We start from the raw sequence: 21,669 nt of genomic DNA on the forward strand, positions 1-21,669 counted from the left end.
AAACACTTTGAGATTGAATGCGGCCCCGTTTCCGCATCGTTCCCGGAAACTGACAGTCATGTGATTTTTCTTTACGTTTGTCGCCAAACATCCGATTCGGTTTTTGGTCCGTTTCGTCTTCTTTCTGCCCGTCCAGGACTCCACGGAACTCCTCGTCTCCTTCAGCCTCATGGACGAAACGAGTCCGCTCGTGTCTCCGCTTCGAGACTCCGGTTCTACGGAGCCCGGCAGCCCGCGGGGCACCTTTGGCAGCACGCCGGGCTCCGTGGTCCGTCTGCCGGCCGGAAGTCCGGAGCGTAACCGGGAGAGGCAGCCGCTGCTGGAGCGGGAACGCGGCAGCTCGTCGCGGGAACCGCACAGGAACGAGTTCCCGGAGGACCCCGAGTTCCGAGAAATCATCCGTAAAGCCGAGCGAGCCATCGAGGGCGGGATCTACCCGGAGAGGATCTACCAGGGATCCAGCGGCAGCTACTTCGTCAAAGACTCGCAGGGGGTAAGAACCGAACCGGGGACCCGACCGGGTTTAAGACCTGAACCCAGGTGGGCTTCGGGAAAGGCTACACAGTGACTCGGCAGGTCAGAGTAAAAACGAAACCGGCTCACAAGTCACTCGAAAGAGGCCGCTAGTTCTGTGGTATATGAAGTGACTCAAGTTCAGTTTATTTTCATTCATAAATCACAACAAAGTTTCCTCAAGACGCTTCACTCGAGTAAAGGCGAACCTTACCAAGCCCCTTATTGTCTAAAATATTTGTATACATGATTGTATATAAAGACATTTAACAATTAAAATCTGGTGGCATTCATTATACTATAATACAGGTCATAATTTGCTTTAAAAAATATCTATACCCTATAAGATAAGACCACTTCAGGTGGCAAACTGTTCCAGATCTTTACTGCTCGGTTACTAAAGAATTCTTTCCTCACATTTAATCTAGATCTATTAACTTCCAAGCTCAATTCATGACTTCTAAGGCCAGTGTACCTTCTCAATTCAAAAAATACAGCGGGGTCAACATTCTCAAAGCCATGCAAAATTTTGTATATTTCAATCAAATCACCTCGAGTTCGTCTGTCTTCAAGACTTGTGAGACCAAATTGCAAGAGCCTATCCTCATAAGACAATTTTTAAATTCTGGAACCAACTTAGTGGCCCTTCTCTGTACTTTCTCTAAAATATTGTTGTCTTTCTGCAAATATAGTGACCATGCCTGCACACAATATTCAAGGTGAGGACGAACAAACGTTTTGTATAAAAGAAGAAAGGAGTCTCTGTCAGTAAACAAAAAGGCCCCTTTTATCATCCCAAGAATTCTATTGGCCTTAGCTGCCGAAAGAGCAATGTGGCGGGAAAAGGATAAGTCCTTAGAAATCAACACTCCTAGGTCTCTTTCTTCTGAAACCGCTTCTAATTGTTTTTCATTCATAAAATAATCATAACATGGATTTTTTCTACCAACATGGAGAACTTTACATTTTCCTTCATTAAACCCAAGTAACCATTCTTCAGACCAAGCCATGAGACTATCAATGTCTGACTGGAGGTCTTCCCCATCAGCTAAAGAAAGGATGGGGTGATACACCTTCGTGTCATCATCGAAGATTTTACAATTTGACTTTATTGCACACGGCAAATCGTTAATCAAGAGCAAGAACAGTATCAGCCTTGTGACAGATCCCTGAGGGACACCGCCTTCATCCAAGAGGACTTCACACCATTCATACAAACTCTGTTTCTAATTACAAAGTCTTCCTTCTATACCATACTTACACAGTTTGTAAATTAATCTGGCACTCGGCAACAGAGTCAAATGCTTTTCGAAAATTGAGATAAGGGCGTCAAAGGGTAAGACCTCGTCATACATTTGTGTCCATTCTTCAAGAGTAACAAGTAAATTGGTGAGACAGGATCTGCCCCTTCGAAAACCACGCTGATCGTTCGAGAGCACTTTTTCTGTAACGATTTCAAGCTTATCTCAAATGACTTTTTTTCACATAATTTGCAAACCTGGGATGTCAGACTCACAGGCCTGTAATTGCCTGTGTTGGTCTTTTCACCTTTCTTGAAAATTGGGGTCACATTGGCCCACTTCAAAGTGTCAGGGAGTCTACATTGGTCAAAAGATTGTCTAAGAATGCAGAATAAGAGTAAATAGATGGCCTCAGCCGACTCTTTGAGAAGTCGAGGATGTATTTCATCTGGACCCATCGACTTATTAGGGTTCATCTGAAGCAATAACTTTTTAATGTCTTCAGGTGAGAAAAATATATCATCTAAAACATGATGTTCAACAATTTGACCATAAAAATTAAAGGCATTCGCCATAAATACATTTCATAAAGTCATTAAACCAGATCAGGCTTTTATCTTCTTCATTCACAAAGACCGACTGGAAAAAACCATTTAGCTCAACAGCAATTTCTTCATCATTGTCAATAAACATGCCATTTTTATTTTTCAATAGTAAACCTGTTTTTAGTTGTACAGTAGTGTTCAGAATAATAGTAGTGCTATGCAGTGGTGGGCACACTTCCGATAATCCGATAACAGATAATTATCAAAGATAATGTTTTCATTATCGGATTATCTTTTTAGATAACTTTAAAAACCATTGTCAGACTAATTATCTTCCTATGAATTGTCATCCGATAACTTTTAGACCGATAACGTAGCAAACGAAGCTGAACAGCAGCAAGCATTTTTAAAATTTAAAATCAGTTGAGACCTACCTGTTGAAAGTTTCTTAAGAGATGTATTGTTCTGTCCTCTACAAACAGATGTGAGCTAGTTTCAGGAGAAACCACTCTACCTTCTGCAAACAAAGGAGAACTGGTGACCAAAAAAATAAAATAATTTCCTTTAACACCATACTGATATGCTGGCAATATCACCCAAGTCATCCAGAGGCATACATTTTTAACTTATGGTTCAAATTTTAACCAAACTAATTTTGGACAAGTTATTTAAAATTACTGTCATGCCTGAAGTTTTATAAAGTGAAAACATCATATATATGTTTTAGTTTTAAAGTAATGTGCTAATTTTTAAGGTTTTGTGAGCACATGCTGTGCCCAGCAGTGCATTATGGGTAATCTCAGTACGTTCACGACAGGACAAATGCATTTCAGACACTCTGCTCAGGCTCCACGGACAGCAGCATTAAACTCTAGTGCTTAAAACTCTCATGAATATATTCTCTGGGTTTATAGACGTTATTGTATTTGCGTTTGTTAAATTCCACGCATCTTAAATGTAGCAGACACGGATTATCTGGAATTTTGTTTTGGCAAGTTTCAAGGCCTTTACTGCCATCTACTGGCCAGTAGTGTTCATGGCAGTATTCGCAGTAGTACTAACGGTCTGGGCACCAGTAGATGGCAGTGTTCTATTTATTTTGACCCCGGTTATATCAGATGGTTGTCAAATCAACTTTTTGGCTTTGCAAATGGCTTTTTTTTTACAAATTAAGTTTAAAAACAAAACAACAACAACAAAAACATTATAAGACAGCTCTGCGGTGTTTGCACAGGCACAGTGAGAGAGGTTGGATGTTTGTAGCTCTTCAGCAGCAGGATACCCTCATGACAGCCGACCAGAATAATATCAAACAGGTTTGATTTTCATTCGACCATACAATCGGCGATCAGGAGGTGGTCGTGAGATGCTGAACACAGCTTGTTACTCCATGTACACTACACGATGCAGAACGCGATTAACCTGAAACTTGGTCCAAACATTTCTCACACAAATGAAAAATCATCTGAAAAAGTGCCAAAACTCGCACAGTGTAAAGCCAACATTTATGAGTCAAGACAATATTGACAAGACAATACATCATAAAACATGTGCACGGAACTAATAAGAGCGCACATTCTCTCCACATGCAAAACATTTTGCGATGACACTTCCAGGGCTCCGTAAAAATGCCTGTTTTTACAAATAAAAAAAATGGAATATTTTACAAAAGCACATTTATCTGTAAACACCAACACACGACACACATCACATTAACGTGTTGGTTTACATAATCAATGACTGAACCAATCAGTGTTTAGCAGAGGCACATTTACCCAGAATCCTTTGCAATCTGTCTCTTTGTTACAAAACCTCAGAATTAGTGCATTATTCAACATTAAAAGATATGTTATATTTTAACTTTATACAAATGGCAGAATTGACATTAATGGAGTTATTCTATCAGTATTCATACCAAACCATAAGTCAGCATGCCTTTTATTTTTCAGGACCTTCACCTGACCGGAGCATCATGATTGGTAGAGAACTAGGCTTTGTGGCTGCTCTCAGGGTGCTGTAGCCGTGTAGCTTCCAGCAGGGGGCAGCATGTTCAAACATAGAAGTGCTGACTCATTTGGGTTTTATGTCGCTTTTTATGCTTCCAAAAGCGATCGTGGTGTTAAAACTCAAATTCACCTTGTTAGCAGTTGCAAATGTATCAGAGACAATACTGGAATTTATCGGTTATCTGTAACTTCCGATACATTTTTGGGTGGTTCATCGGTTTATCTTTATCAAAGATAACTTTTCAGTTATCGAAGTTAATTTTTTGGTTATCTGTGCCCACAACTGGTGCCATATGACTAAAAAGATTAATCCAGGTTTTGAGTATATTTCTTATTGTTACATGGGAAACAAGGTACCAGTAGATTCTCACAAATCCAACAAGACCAAGCATTCATGATATGCACACTCTTAAGGCTATGAAACTGGGCTATTAGTAAAAAAAAAAGTAGAAAAAGGGGTGTTCACAATAATAGTAGCATCTGCTGTTGATGCTACAAACTCAAAACGATTATGTTCAAACTGCTTTTTTATCAATCCTGTGAATCACTAAACTAGTATTTATTTGTATAACCAGTTTTTCATGATTTCTTCAAGTCTGCGAGGCATTAATTTAGTTGGTTTGGAACATAGATTTTGCTGGTTTGCTAGTGTGCTTGGGGTCATTGTCTTGTTGAAACACCCATTTCAAGGGCATGTCCTCTTCAGCATAAGGCAACATGACCTCTTCAAGTATTTTGACATATCCAAACTGATCCATGATACCTGGTATGCGATATACGAGGTCTGTTAGAAAAGTATCTGACCTTTTTATTTTTTTTGCAAAAACTATATGGATTTGAATTATGTGCACTTGCATCAGCCAAGCTTGAACCTTCGTCCGCATGCGTGAGTTTTTTCACGCCTTTCGGTTGCGTCATTCACCTGTGGGCAGGCTTTGAGTGAGCACTGGTCCACCCCCCTCATCGGATTTTCATTGTCAGGAACATGGCTGAGCGATTGGAGCAGCGCTGAATCAAATTTTTCTAGAAACTGTGAGAGACAGCCAGGTGGAAACCATTCGGAAGATTCAGACGGCTTTCAGTGAGGATACTCTGGGCATCACACAGATTAAGGAGCATTACAACCGGATTAAAGACGGCCCACAGCGGCGGAGGGAGCGCCGCGCTCCGAGCGGCCATCGACAGGCTGAAACGACCAGATCATTTCCAGAGTGAACGCTGTGTTGATCCGGGATGTTGTGTGACTACCAGAGAAATTGTGGAAGAGGTGGACATCAGCACTTTTGCAGCAGATTCCACTGTTACAGGAGATTTTGTAATGAAAGATGTGCGTCGGGACGAAGCCGCAATGGCGCAGAACAAAAAACACGTCCGTGTTGCAAACCATTCGGAAGATTCAGACGGCTTTCAGTGGCTTTTCAGTTGAGTGAGTATCATGCCACAACTTGTCCTGCGAGACTTCCACACAGTTTCTGGAAAAATTTGATTCAGCGCTGCTCCAATCACTCAGCCATTTCCCTGACAATGAAAATCCGACGAGGGGGTGGACCAGTGCTCACTCAAAGCCTGCCCACAGGCGAATGACGCAACCGACAGGCGTGAAAAAACTCACGCATGCACACGAAGGTTCAAGCTTGGCTGATGCAATCACACGTGATTCAAATCCATATAGTTTAAAAAAAAATAAAAAGGTCGGATAGTTTTCTAACAGACCCCGTATAGGCCCAACACCATAGTAGGAGAAACATGCCCATATCATGATGCTTGCACCACCATGCTTCATTGTCTTCACTGTGAACTGTGGCTTGAATTCAGAGTGGGGGGTTGTCTCACAAACCAAAAAGAACAATTTTACTCTCATCAGTACACAAAATATTCCTCCATTTCTCTTTAGGCCAGTTGATGTGTTCTTTGGCAAATTGTAACCTCTTCTGCACATGTCTTTTATTTAACAGAGGGACTTTGTGGGGGATTCTTGCAAATAGATTAGCTTCACACAGGCGTCTTCTAACTGTCACAGCACTTACAGGTAACTCCAGACTGTCTTTGATCATTCTGGAGCTGATCAATGGGTGAGCCTTGTTCTTCTGAACAATGTCTTGAACGTGCCATTTTCCTCAGGCTTTCAAAGAGAAAAGCATGTTCAACAGGTGCTGGCTTCATCCTTAAATAGGGGACACCTGATTCACACCTGTTTGTTCCACAAAACTGACGAACTCACTGACTGAATGCCACACTACTATTATTGTGAACACCCCCTTTTCTACTTTTTTTTTTACTAATAGCCCAATTTCATAGCCTTAAGAGTGTGCATATCATGAATACTTGGTCTTGTTGGATTTGTGAGAATCTACTGAATCTACTGGTACCTTGTTTCCAATGTAACAATAAGAAATATACTCAAAACCTGGATTAATCTTTGTAGTCACATAGCACTACCGTATTATTTACACACATGTAAAAAGCCTTGGGGTTCTTTTTGACCCTTTTACAGAGATTTTTTTCAAACTCTCTTTTTGCTGCCCTGATTTTTTGTTGGCAGCATTTCGTGCCTTAACATACTCTTGGTATCTAGCGTAAGATTTCGTTTCCTGATATCTTTTAAAAGAAAAATATTTCTTTCTGATGGCCCCTTTGACCAGAAAATTTAGCCATGGTGGATTTATCTTGCCACCACTAGTTATTTTTACAAAAGCTACACATTCCTTAACAGCAATATTAATTTGCTCGTGAAAATACTCCCATGCAACATTCACATCATTTGTACTGAGTACACAAGCCCAATCGACATTTTTCAGTAAATTGCAGAGTTTTTCATAGTCGGCTCGATTATAATCATACCTAAATAACTCACTAGTACATGAGTGATTGACCTTAATATGAAAGTCACAGGTTAATACGCTGTGATCAGCATTACCAATATAGGACATCCAACATAAATATACTGCAACTGGCGAGGAAGAAATGACTAAGTCTAAACAATTTGGGGTATTGATCCCTCTCTGTCTAGTAGGCTCGAGCACATTCTCACATAGAAACAAATTACAGATTTTAATCAAAGAATTCCTGTGCGAATGAGTTTTCACCTTAATTTACAAGGCCGTTCTGCCAGTCTATACTTGGCAGGTTAAAATCGCCATTTATCAACAGCTTACCTTTACAAATTCTACTTGCAATATCAAATTGTTCTAACAGACTCATACTATACTCATCACTTGCATCTCCTTTTCTATAAACAACACCAAGTAGATTGTCATGGCAACCATCACTCTTCATCCAAACCCACAAGGTGTCTTTTAAATTCATGTCATTCAGCACATTGCATAATTCAACATCTATATGGTCTCTCACCATCAGTATTACACCACCTCTGACTTCAGTTGTATCTTTACGTAAAAGTTTAAAACCAGGTATGTTTAAAAGACAATCAGGTATATCACATTTTAACCAAGTCTCAGTTCCAAATATAATGTCCATCTTCTCCTCAGTAACAGGGAATCTGAACTCAATTTTACTCAGAATACTCTCAAAATTAATAGCCATACATCTAACCGTGTTTCTGTGTAGGCTCTCAGTTGTCCAGGTGGTTTCCATAGTAGAGAAGCTTGAATCTTCGACTGGACTGGGTTGATTGATGCGAGGACGTTTCGTTTCAAATCGCAGAAGCTTCCTCAGCTAAAATTCTTGCTCTGGTGGTCTGACTTCTGTCTTGACTCTTGTAGAGAAGAATAAACAGAAGCCACAAAAGCTGGAGTTTTAAACCTAACCAGACCCCTCCTACCAAGAGGCAGACTGCTATAGGCTAGTGACTAAACAATAGCTCTAATTAGCACCTATTGTGCTCTAGTTAGCACCCTCCTAATGACAGGGCAGCTGTCCCTCCTAATGATGGGACGGACGCCTCTCCTGACGGCTCCCCTGACGACTCTCCTGATGACGTGAATGACTCATTACCATGAACAAAAGACTGAAACTGCTTTGACCTGAGTACCCCATTGTAAACAGGGGATAAAGCGTGTCTCAGACCCCCTCCCCCGTTAAGGCTGGGTTTCAACTGTTTCACATAAAAGGCCTCCTTCACTCCTCTCTCAAACCATTTCCTTTCTCTGGCTAAGATTTTAACTTCTTTGTCCTCAAACGTGTGGTTAGTGTCTTTAAGGTGGAGATGAACTACAGACTGAGGTCCACCGGCACCCTCTCTGCGGTGCTGGTATAGCCTTTTGTGTAACGGCTGCTTAGTCTCACCTATGTAGTGTCGGTTACAGTTTTCCTGACGTCTGATAAAATACACTACATTGCTCTGTTTGTAACTAGGGATTCTGTCCTTAGGGTGAACTAATTTCTGTCTCAAGGTGTTAACCGGTTTAAAGTAAGCTGGGATTTTGTACTGTCTGAAGATCCTCTGTAGTTTTTCCCCTACTCCTGCTAAATAAGGGAGAGACACTCCTCTTCTTGTTGGCTCCGTCTCCTGTCTGTCTGGTCTCTTTGTTCTTTGAGACTTTTTGCACTTTATCCAGGGACCATTGTGGGTAACAACATGTCTGGAAAGCCCTCACAGCTGTTTTTTTTTTTTTTTTTTTTTTTTGCTGAAAAGTTAACTCCGCAGACTTTTGAGCCAGCCATCGGGCATCTTTGTACTCTGTATAGAAGCTGTGTGATAACATGTGCAATGTGAGTGTCCAATCGGAATTGGTTCACCGTCACATGGTTTTCCAAAATCCAATCGTACGGCAGATTTACCTCACGTGAAAAGCCAGAGATCGTTTTCAGGAGTGATATGTCCCACTCAGTAGACAGACTTGTGGATAGTTTAAACTCAGTGCTCAAAACTACACTCGACATGATTTCACCACCTATGTTAAAACCGCGCTCCCCCAAATCACAGTCTCCTTGGTTCAGTGATTATCTGCGTGACCTCAAGCATAAAGCAAGAGGTCTAGAACGGAAATGGCGTCATTCAACATTAGAAGTATTTCACCTTGCGTGGCGTGATGCTATCTTAGACTATAAGCATGCATTATTGGCTACAAAGCGGAACTACTACTCTGATTTGATCAACAAAAACAAGCATAACTCAGAGTTCTTGTTCGACAGTGGCAAAACTTATTCATGGACAACCACCTGTAGTTCGCTCTCCTTTTACAGCACAAGATTTCCTGGATTACTTTGAGAAGAAAATAGAAGACATTAGGTTAAACATATCCTAGCATGCCTTAACACAGCCACTACACCCTGCTATTGAGGTCGGCACCACTACTGAGGTATTACTTAGATTTACAGAATTTGATAGTATCTCACTAGGCATGCTGACGAAACTCGTAACGTCTGCAAAAAGCACAACCTGTTTATTTGATCCTATACCAACAAAACTGTTTAAGGACCTGTGGTCCACTCTTGGGCCGACTGTGCTGGAAATTATTAATCTTTCTTTAACTTCTGGATCTGTTCCTAAATGTTTCAAATCTGCAGTGATTAAACCATTACTTAAGAAACCTAATCTTGACCCTAGTGTATTGAAAAACTATCAGCCGATATCAAATCTATCATTTTTCTCTAAAATTCTGGAAAAAGTGGTGTCACGGCAGCTTGTAGACCATCTTACTGAGAATAATCTCTTTGAGCCACTGTAGTCTGCTTTTAGAAAATATCATTCCACAGAGACGGCTCTCACTAAAGTGATGAATGATCTTCTGCTTACAATGGATTCGGACACCGCTACGGTTCTGTTGCTGTTAGATCTCAGTGCTGCATTTGATACAATGGATCATCATATTCTACTTGATAGGCTGGAAAATCATTTTGGGATTACTGGGAGTGCCCTTGCATGGCTGACGTCATACTTGACCAGTCGTTCTCACTGTGTTTTGTACAGTAACACTACCTCTAACCTTAGTGACATGAAATTTGGGATTCCACAGGGGCCTGTGTTATGCCCCCTGCTTTTCTCCCTTTATATAGCACCCCTTGGGCACATATTGCGGCGTTTTGGGATTACCTTTCACTGCTATGCAGATGATACTCAGTTATACATGCCGATAACTGCTGGTAATCTCGTTCACATAAAATCCTTAGAAGATTGCCTTGCAGCAGTGAGAAGTTGGATGTCTAGAAACTTCCTACATTTAAACTCTGATAAGACTGAAGTAATGGTTCTTGGTCCAGTGAGACATCGGCATCAATTTGACCAGTTAACACTCAGCCTAGGCTTGTGTGTCATACATCACACTGACAAAGTGAGGAACCTTGGGGTAATTTTTGATCCTTCGTTGTCCTTTGGCCTCCACATTAGAAATATTACTAGGACTGCTTTCCTCCACCTGCGAAATATAGTGAAGATTCGTCCCATCCTGTCTGTGGCTGATGCTGAGACCCTGATCCATGCATTTATCTCTTCTAGATTGGACTACTGCAATGTTCTCTTTTCTGGTTTACCACAGTCTAGCATTAGGCGTCTCCAGTTGGTTCAAAATGCTGCAGCCAGACGTTTGGCACGAAGCAGAAAGTTTGACCACATTACACCCATTTTGTCGTCTCATCACTGGCTTCCTGTCCCAGTGAGATCAGATTTTAAGGTTCTGCTACTAACCTATAAAATTATTCATGGACTGGCACCTCCCTACCTAGCTGACCTAATTAAGCCTTATGTACCGGCCCGGGCTTTACGTTCTCAGGGTGCAGGACTACTTTGTGTCCCTAAGGTGAATAAGAAGTCTGCGGGTCACAGAGCTTTCTCTTATCGTGCCCCTGTTCTGTGGAATGATCTCCCTGCGTCAATAAAACAGTCAGATTCTGTGGAGACTTTCAAGTCCAGACTTAAGACGCACTTATTTTCCTGTTCATATGGCTAGCATACTGGCATAGTATAGTTCTACGCTTTTTACTCTTTTAATTCATTTATTAGTAATTGGAGCGTGCCGCAGCCTCAACTTTACCTAAATTCTGGGTCTTTTAGTGAAATTTAGGGCTAGTCGCCGGCAATCACCTTAGTATTTCTCTGTTCTTCTTGTTGTTTAATGCTGGCAAATTATACAGTATTTTTTGTCTTTCTGATGCCTGATTCTGTTTTTTTCTCTCTAAGGTGCAGCTCCATCCAGAGATGGGAGTTGTGTTCGTGTTGGTGATCCTCCTGTCCTGTGCACCAACATCAGTTCTTGTATATTCGTCCGTGAATTGTTCTGTGAATTGTTTCTGTAATTTATGTCTGTATCATGGCCCAAGCAGAGGGTCACCCCTTTGAGTCTGGTCTGCTTGAGGTTTCTTCCTCAGAGGGAGTTTTTCCTTACCATTGTTGCTCTGGGGGTTGGTATGGTTACACCTTACCTGTGTGAAGCGCTTTGAGGCAACTCTGTTGTGATTTGGTGCTATATAAAGGAAAATAAATTGAATATTGAATTGAAAATATGTTACTAGTTGGCCCTGCGCCATTACGCACAGCGATCAGTGAAAGCAGACGGCGAGCCTCTGATGACAATCTCACTTGCTCAAACAAAGAGTGTATAACTATCAGGATTGCTCCACTAGTTTGCATGTGAATGTTACTGGATAACTCTGTTGCTTTCTCTGCATAAAGCATTGTTTACCATATCAATGGACAACAAAACACATAGACCATTTTGTATATATTGTTCAAAATGTGCATTTGTCTTTATTGTTTGAACCTTTTTGTTGTACAGTCTTTCACACAAGATCTCAAATTACCTATAAAGTGTCAAAACAGTTGTTTATTATAGTTTGCTGTGTGTTTTGAATAAATGTGTGTGGAAAATTATTTTCTGTTTTACTTTTTCCTTCCTTATTTTTGATTGTAAACCTTTATTACACTTATAAAACACAACAAAAGCATATATATTATGAAAGCACAGGTTGTCCTGAAATAAAGAGACATAAAACTTGATTGTGGGATGCAGGGAGAGCTATTAACAGCAATAATAAAAAATTTATGCCAGGCGAGTGACTGTCCAGAAAATGCCCTCGGACCCCAGAGGGTTTAGCGTTAACTGCTCAAATTGATGCCGGTGCCTCTTGGATAATCCCAAAATGCTGCAATATGTGCCCAAGGGGTGAAAAGCAGGGGGCCTAAGATGGACCCCTGTGGAACCCCAAATTTCATGCCACTAAGGTTAGAGGTAGTGTTATTGTGCGAAACACAGTGAGAACATCTGGTTAGGTATGCCATCAACCACACAAGGGCACTCCCAGTAATTCCAAACTGATTTTCCAGCCTATCAAGTAGAATATGATGATCCACGGTATCAAATGCAGCACTGAGATCTAACAGCAACAGAACCGTAGTGGTGTCCGAATCCATTGTAAACAGAAGATCATTCACCACTTTAGTGAGAGCCGTCTCTGTGGAATGATATTTTCTAAAAGCAGACTGCAGTGGCTCAAAGAGATTATTCTCAGTAAGATAGTCTACAAGCTGCCGTGACACCACTTTTTCCAGAATTTTAGAGAAAAATGATAGATTTGATATCGGCCGATAGTTTGTCAGTACACTAGGGTCAAGATTAGGTTTCTTAAGTAATGGTTTAATCACTGCAGATTTGAAACATTTAGGAACAGATCCAGAAGTTAAAGAAAGATTAATAATTTCCAGCACAGTCGGCCCAAGAGTGGGCCACAGGTCCTTAAACAGTTTTGTTGGTATAGGATCAAATAAACAGGTTGTGCTTTTTGTAGACGTTATGAGTTTCGTCAGCATGCCTAGTGAGATACTATCAAATTCTGTAAATCTGGGTAATACAATATGATATACTTTATTGTCCCCAAAGGGAAATTTGTCTTGGACTTTAAGTGCTCTGCAAACATTTCTGTCTCAAAAATCAATAAATACAACAACAAAACAGTACACTGCTTACATGCCTATGGAAAATTCATCAGCATATTGCACATTTACCATAATATAATTTACAATTAAAACAGCATAATAAAACAGATAAAAACCAGATTAAAACAGATAAGTTACAGTGCACACCTTACTTGTACACAAACAGGCACACATATAATACACACACACACACACACACACACACACACACACATATATATATATATATATATATATATATATATATATATATATACGTGGTCTGTTAGATAATAAACCGACCCTTTTATTTATTTATTTTTTAACTATATGGATTTGAATGACGTGCGATTATACCAATCATGCTTGAACCCTCGTGCGCATGCGTGAGTTTTTCACGCGTGTCTGTGACGTCATTTCCCTGTGGGCAGGCCTTGAGTGAGATGTGGTCCCGCCCTCTCGGCTGAATTCCTTTGTTTCACACGCTGCTCGAGACGGCGCGTGTTGCTTTATCAAAAATTTTTCTGGGCCTGTGAGGAATATCCGAGTGGACACTATTCCAGAAATTAAGCTGGTTTTCGGTGAAAAGTTTAACGGCTGATGAGAGATTATGGGGTGTTTCTGTCGGTGTAAGGACTTCCCACGCAGCGGGACGTCGTGCAGCGCTTCCAGGCCCCGTCGTCGGCCTGTTTCGACCTGAAAACATCCTAATTTAAGGCTTAATTCACCCAAGACGTCGTGAGAGAACAGAGAAGATTCAGAAGAGGCTGACATGAGGAGTTTATGCGGACATTCCACTGTTTAAGGACATTTTTTAATGAAAGACGTGCGCGCAAATTTGCCGAGTCATTTCCGTGACGACTCGGCAAATCTATGTGCGCCGCGACAGGAAAAACACCTCCGTGTTGAAAACCATTTGTAAAATTCAGGCGGCTTTTGATGGCTTTCAACAAGTGAGTAACTGAGAAATTGTTTAACAGCTTGGGCATGTTCCAACTTGCCCATTAAGGTTTCCAACAGAGGTGTTTTTCCTGTTGCGACCCCCCGCGGTCGGGTCCGGCCCGACATGCGACTCTGCCCGCACGTTCTTTCATTACAAAATGTCCGTTAACAATGGAATGTCCGAATAAACTCCTCATGCTGACTTCTTCTGAAAGTTCTCTGTTCTCTGACGACTTACTGGGTCAACAGAGCCTGAAATGTGGACGTTTTCAACTTGAAATGGCGAGACGCTGCCGCCTCGAAGCACAGATCGCCGTCAGGCGCTGTGGGCCGTCCTTACGGCGACACTACCAGGCCAAAATCTCTCATCAGCCGTTAAAATTTTTACCGAAAACCAGCTGAATTTATCGAATGGTGTCCACTCAGTTGTGCCTTACAGTTTTGAAAAATTTTTTATCAAACAAAGCAGCAGTCTCTGAGCCATTCCTAAACAATGAAAAAATCGACGAGAGGGTGGGCGACTCCTCACTCAAAGACTGCCCACAGGCGAATGACGTAACCGACAGGCGTGAAAAAACTCTTGCATGCCCACGAGGGTTCAAGCATGTCTGATGTAATCACACGTGATTAAAATCCATATGGTTTTTGAAAAAAATAATAAGGTCGGATACTTTTCTAACAGACCTCATGTGTGTGTGTATATATATATATATATATATATATATATATATATATATATATATATATATATATATATATATATATATATATATATGTGTGTGTATACAAATATCCATGCACAGAGCCCTTAACGCTGCTCCCGGACAACCCCTGCAGCATTCAGGAGTCTAATTGAGGTAGGAACAAAAGAGTCCTTGTATCTGTTCAATTTGCGTTTGGGGACTCTGTATGTCCTGATGGAGGATGTGGGACGGTCACAGAGTATTTTCTGTACCTCAGTAGTGGCGCCCACCTCAATAGCAGGGTGTAGTGGCTGGATTAAGGCATGCTGGGATATGTTTAATCTAATGACTTCTATTTTCTTCTCAAAGTAATCCAGAAAATCTTGTGCTGTAAAAGGAGAGCGAACTACATGTGGTTGTCCATGAATAAGTGTTGCCACCGTGTCGAACAAGAACTTTGAGTTATGCTTGTTTTTGTTGATCAAATCAGAGTAGTAAGTCCACTTTGTAGCCAGTAATGCATGCTTATAGTCTAAGATAGCATCACGCCATGCAAGGTGAAATACTTCTAATTTTGAACTAAGCCATTTCTGTTCTAGACCTCTTGCTTTATGCTTGAGGTCACGCAGGTAATCATTGAACCATGGGTTTGCTATGTTTCTTCCACCTTTGAAAGATTCATCTTATCCTGTTTATGGCTGATGCTGAGACCCTTATTCATGCATTTGTTTCTCAGTAGAGGTCTTTCAGAAAGCGCTGTAACTAGTTTTAAGGATATGATTCCTTCCTTGTTATTTTCTCCAATGCCATATACCAACACAGTACAGAGTAGCTACCTAAACTCTGTGAGTGAGATAGATTATCTCGTCAATAGTTTTACATCCTCATTGAGCACAACTTTGGATGCTGTAGCTCCTCTGAAAAAGACAGCCTTAAATCAGAAGTGCCTGACTCTGTGGTATAGCTCACAAACTCGCAGCTTAAAGCAGATAACCCGTAAGCTGGAGAGGAAATGGCGTCTCACTAATTTAGAAGATCTTCACTTAGCCTGGAAAAAGAGTCTGTTGTTCTATAAAAAAGCCCTCCGTAAAGCTAGGACATCTTACTACTCATCACTAATTGAAGAAAATAAGAACAACCCCAGGTTTCTTTTCAGCACTGTAGCCAGGCCGACAAAGAGTCAGAGCTCTATTGAGCTGAGTATTCCTTTAACTTTAACTAGTAATGACTTCATGACTTTCTTTGCTAATAAAATTTTAACTATTAGAGGAAAAAATTGTTTATAACCATCCCAAAGACATATCTTTATGTTCAGCTGCTTTCAGTAATGCTGGTATTTGGTTAGACTTTTTCTCTCCGATTGTTCTGTCTGAGTTATTTTCATTAGTCACTTCCTCCACACCATCAACATGTCTATTAGACCCCATTCCTACCAGGCTGCTCAAGGAAGCCCTACCATTAATTAATGCTTCGATCTTAAATATGATCAATTTATCTTTATTAGTTGGCTATGTACCACAGGCTTTTAAGGTGGCAGTAATTAAACCATTACTTAAAAAGCCATCACTTGACCCAGCTATCTTAGCTAATTATAGGCCAATCTCCAACCTTCCTTTTCTCTCAAAAATTCTTGAAAGGGTAGTTGTAAAACAGCTAACTGATCATCTGCAGAGGAATGGTCTCTTTGAAGAGTTTGTCAGGTTTCAGAATTCATCATAGTACAGAAACAGCATTAGTGAAGGTTACAAATGATCATCTTATGGCCTCAGACAGTGGACTCATCTCTGTGCTCGTCCTGTTAGACCTCAGTGCTGCTTTTGATACTGTTGACCATAAAATTTTATTACAGAGATTAGAGCATGCTATAGGTATTAAAGGCACTGCGCTGCGGTGGTTTGAATCATATTTGTCTAATAAATTACAGTTTGTTCATGTAAATGGGGAACTTCGTCACAGTCTAAGGTTAATTACTTTATCTAGTCTCCTGAGTCTGTTAGTGAAGCTTAGGGCTAGCGGCCGGCGATCACCTTAGTATTTCTTCTGTTTTTCTTGTTGCTTAATGCTGACAAATTACACTGTATTTGTCTTTCTGATGCTTGATTCTGCTTTTTTTCTTTTCTCTCTGTTTGAGGTGTGGATCCATCCAGAAGTGGGAGTGGGTTTTTTCATCTGCACGCCTCCCATCCTGGACACCAGCATGGACTCCCAAAATTTCCAATATACAGTGAGGAAAATAAGAATATTTGAACACCCTGTGGTTTTGCAGGTTCTCCCACTTAGAAATTATGGAGGGGTCTGAAATTTTCATCTTAGGTGCATGTCCACTGTGAGAGACATAATAATAATAAAAAAAAATCCGTAAATCACAATGTATGATTTTTTTTATTTTTTTTTTTTAATAATTTGTTTGTATGTTACTGCTGCAAATAAGTATTTGATCACCTACCAATCAGCAATAATTCTGTCTCTCACAGACCTGTTAATTTTTCTTTAAGAAGCCCTCTTATTCTGCACTCTTTACCTGTATTAACTGCATCTGTTTGAACTTGTTACCTGTATAAAAGACACCTGTTCACACACTCAATCAGTCACACTCCAACCTGTCCACCATAAGACCAAAGAGTTGTCTAAGGACACCAGGGACAAAACTGTAGACCTGCACAAGGCTGGGATGGACTACAGGACAACAGGCAAGCAGCTTGGTAGAAGACAACAACTGTTATGATTATTTATTAGAAAGTGGAAGAAACACAAGATGACTGTCAATCTCCCTCGGTCTGGGATTCTATGCAAGATCTCACTTTGTGGGGTAAGGATGATTCTGAGAAAGCTCAGAACTACACAGGAGGACCTGGTCAATGACCTGAAGAGAGCTGGGACCACAGTCACAAAGATTACATTAGTAACATATGATGCTGTCATGGTTTAAAATCCTGCAGGGCAGCAAGGTCCCCCTGCTCAAGCAAGCCAGCACATGTCCAGGCCCGTTTGAAGTTCACCAGTGACCATCTGGATGATCCAGAGGAGGCATGGGAGAAGGTCATGTGGTCAGATGAGACCAGAATAGAGCTTTTTGGAATCAACTCCACTTACCATGTTTAGAGGATGAGAACAACCCCAAGAAAACCATCCCAACCGTGAAGCATGGGGGTGGAAACATCATACTCTGGGGGCGCTCTTTTGCAAAGGGGACAGGACGACTGCACCGTATTGAATGGAGGATGGATGGGGTCATGTATTGCGAGATTTTGGCAAACAACCTCCTTCTCTCAGTAAGAGCATTGAAGATGGGTCATGGCTGGGTCTTCCAGCATGACAATGACCCCAAACACACAGCCAGGGCAACTAAGGAGGGGCTCCGTAAGAAGCATTTCAAGGTCCTGGAGTGGCCTGGCCAGTCTCCAGACCTGAACTCAATAGAAAATCTTTGGAGGGAGCTGAAACTCCAAATCTGAAAGATCTAGAGAAGATCTGTATGGAGGAGTGGACCAAAATCCCTGCTGCAGTGTGTGAAAACCTGGTGAAAAACTACAGGAAACGTTTGACCTCTGTAATTGCAAACAAAGGCTACTGTACCAAATATTAACATTGATTTTCACAGGTGGTCAAATACTTATTTGCAGCAGTAACATACAAATAAAGTATTTCAAAAAATCATGCTTTATTTCCGGATTTTTTTTTAGATTAGATTTTTTAGATGTTTAGATGTTCAAATACTTATTTTCCTCACTGTATTTGTATTGTCAAGTGTGTCTGTATCATGGCCCAATCAGAGGGTCACCCCTTTGACTCTTGTCTGCTTGAGGTTTCATCCTCAAATCCTTAGAGGGAGTTTTTCTTCCCACTGTTGCCTGTGTTCTTGCTCTGGGGGTTAGTAAGGTTAGACCTTACTTGTGTGAAGCACCTTGAGGCAACTTTGTTGTGATTTGGCACTATATAAATGAAAAAATTGAATTAAATTAAGGTGCCTGTGTTTTTTTTGGGGGGGGGGGGGGGGTAATATAGCTGGAGCAATCATGTTGAGTGTGGTTGTGAGCGCTGGGTTTAAACTGTCCACAAGACTGTCTACTGATTGGTCATTTTCCAAAAATGACATACCACGAAGTCTGACTCAGAGTTCAATTATAGTTGAAGAGTTGGTGTTGTCGCAATGATAAACAAGGTTCTTGTTCCAGTAAACTTGGCGAAGAGACTGCAGGCAGCATGATATCAATATTTGTGATGATTTATTTTTATCGGTGGCAAGGCTCCTGGGGTGGATGAAATCCGTCCTGAGTACCTTAAGTCTCTGGATGTTGTGGGGCTGTCTTGGCTGACACGCCTCTGCAACATCGCGTGGCGATCAGGGACAGTGCCTCTGGATTGGCAGACCGGGGTGGTGGTCCCTCTGTTTAAGAAGGGGGACCGGAGGGTGTGTTCCAACTATAGGGGGATCACACTCCTCAGCCTCCCCGGTAAGGTCTATTCCAGAGTACTGGAGAGGAGAATTCGACCGATGGTTGAACCTTGGATTCAGGAGGAGCAGTGTGGTTTTCGTCCTGGTCGCGGCACACTGGACCAGCTCTACACGCTCCATCAGGTGCTCGAGGGTTCATGGGAGTTTGCCCAACCAGTCCACATGTGTTTTGTGGATCTGGAGAAGGCATTCGACCGTGTCCCTCGGCGCACCCTGTGGGGAGTGCTCCGGGAGTATGGGGTCCGGGGTCCTTTGCTAAGGGCTATCCGGTCTCTGTATGACTGCAGCAGGAGCTTGGTTCGCATTGCCGGTAGTAAGTCAAACCTGTTTCCAGTGCACGTTGGCCTCCGCCAGGGCTGCCCTTTGTCACCAGTTCTGTTCATTATTTTTATGGACAGAATTTCTAGGCGCAGCCAGGGTGTAGAGGGGGTCTGGTTTGTGAACCACAGAATCTCGTCTCTGCTGTTTGCGGACGATGTGGTTCTGTTGGCTTCGTCAAATCAGGACCTTCAGCATGCACTGGGGCGGTTTGCAGCCGAGTGTGAAGCGTCCGGGATGAAAATCAGCACCTCCAAATCCGAGGCCATGGTTCTCGACCGGAAAAAGGTGCTTTGCCCTCTTCAGGTCGGTGGATTGTCCTTGCCTCAAGTGGAGGAGTTTAAGTATCTCGGGGTCTTGTTCACGAGTGAGGGACGGATGGAGCGTGAGATCGATAGACGGATCGGTGCAGCATCTGCAGTGATGCGGTCGCTGTATCGGACCGTCGTGGTGAAGAGAGAGCTGAGTAGGGGGGCAAAGCTCTCGATTTACCACGATCTACTTTCCGATCCTCACCTATGGTCATGAGATTTGGCTCATGACCGAAAGAACGAGATCGCGAGTACAAGCGGCCGAGATGAGTTTCCTCCGCAGGGTGGCTGGGCGCTCCCTTAGAGATAGGGTGAGGAGCTCGGTCACTCGGGAGGAGCTCGGAGTCGAGCCGCTGCTCCTCCACGTTGAAAGGAGTCAGTTGAGGTGGCTCGGGCATCTTTTCCAGATGCCCCCTGGACACCTCGCTGGAGAGGTGTTCCAGGCACGTCCCACTGGGAGGAGGCCCCGGGGAAGACCCAGGACACGCTGGAGGGAGTACATCTCTCAGCTGGCTTGGGAACGCCTTGGGGTTCCCCCGGAGGAGCTGGAGGAGGTGTGTGTGGATCGGGAGGTCTGGGCGGCTTTGCTTGAGCTGCTGCCCCCGCGACCCGACTCCGGATAAAGCGGAAGAAAATGGATGGATGGATGGATTTATTTTTATTTATTTAACCAGGAAAGTCCCATTGAGATTACCAATCTCTTTTTCAAGGGAGTCCTGGCCAAGACAGCGGCACAGATCACAATTCAGAACATTACAACAATTTCATAAGACTATTTAAAAAACATTTACAAACCATGGCTTTCTTTTCCAAACCTGTGAGCAAAAGTTTAAACTGGCCTACTGAAACCAGTTCCTTTAATTTCCAGTCTTTTTGTAAATTGTTCCATGTTGTGGGGGCAGAATACTGAAATGCCACCTTACCAGCTTCTGTACAGACACTTGGTACAGACAATAGCAGTGCACGATGATACCGCGAACGAGGACCAAATCCAGGGTATTTCCACTAATGTGCGTCGAGTCCTGAATGCATTGCTGGAATCCTAATACATCCATAATTTCCATAAATGATTTGCGGAGGGGTTCAGAAGGCTTATTTATATAAACGTTGAAGGCACCAACAATCAGATTGTAATCTGCGTGTGTTGACAAATTAGAGATAAACTCATCAAATTCATCTAAGAATTCATAGTATTGGCCAGGAGGCCTATATATAGTGACAAAGGAACATGGTTGATTTTTATTCTTCTGTCCTTTGCTATATGTAGTATCCTGGGCAGAGTGGAGAGTCAGATGTTCAAACGAGTTAGATTTTTAGACCCCCCAACAACCATAAACTTCACCCATCCCTTTTTTCAACCAGTAAACATGGACATTGAGGGGTTCTTCTCTCACTTTGACTTTCTGATGGTTATTGTCTCCTCATCCCTCCAGAAGATCATTGGTGTCTTCAAACCGAAGAATGAAGAGCCCTATGGACAACTGAACCCCAAGTGGACAAAGTGGCTCCAGAAACTTTGTTGTCCATGCTGTTTTGGTCGTGACTGTTTGGTGTTGAATCAGGGTTACTTATCGGAGGCTGGAGCCAGCCTGGTCGATCAGAAGCTGGAGCTAAATATTGTTCCCAGGACAAAGGTAATTGTTTTCAGTGATACGTTGCCTCTGCTATCTGTTACTTGTAACACCTCTTAATGTGTCTTCCTGACTCCAGGTAGTGTATTTGGCCAGTGAAACATTCAACTACAGTGCCATAGACAGGGTCAAGTCTCGAGGAAAAAGGCTGGCTCTGGAGAAGGTGCCTAAAGTGGGCCAGTGCTTCCACAGGATTGGACTCCCTCCGAAGGTA

At 42.1% G+C, this 21,669-nt stretch overlaps 1 protein-coding gene across 2 annotated transcripts in view; it reads left to right on the forward strand.

Moving 5' to 3' along the window:
- The window catches only part of pi4k2a (phosphatidylinositol 4-kinase type 2 alpha), a 26,922-nt gene continuing 5,253 nt past the window's right edge, over window positions 1-21,669 (forward strand). Inside the window, exons 1-3 of one of the 2 annotated variants that reach the window (XM_034188588.1) lie at window positions 1-493; window positions 21,261-21,458; window positions 21,535-21,666. In XM_034188588.1, coding sequence (XP_034044479.1) covers window positions 170-493; window positions 21,261-21,458; window positions 21,535-21,666 — 654 coding nt within the window. In that variant the 5' untranslated portion in view covers window positions 1-169. Of the gene's footprint in view, window positions 494-21,257; window positions 21,459-21,534; window positions 21,667-21,669 lie in introns of both variants that reach the window. The other variant, XM_034188587.1, reaches the window with a different exon arrangement.

This window comes from Thalassophryne amazonica, chromosome 15, assembly GCF_902500255.1.
Source record: "Thalassophryne amazonica chromosome 15, fThaAma1.1, whole genome shotgun sequence".
Classification (NCBI taxonomy): domain Eukaryota; kingdom Metazoa; phylum Chordata; class Actinopteri; order Batrachoidiformes; family Batrachoididae; genus Thalassophryne; species Thalassophryne amazonica.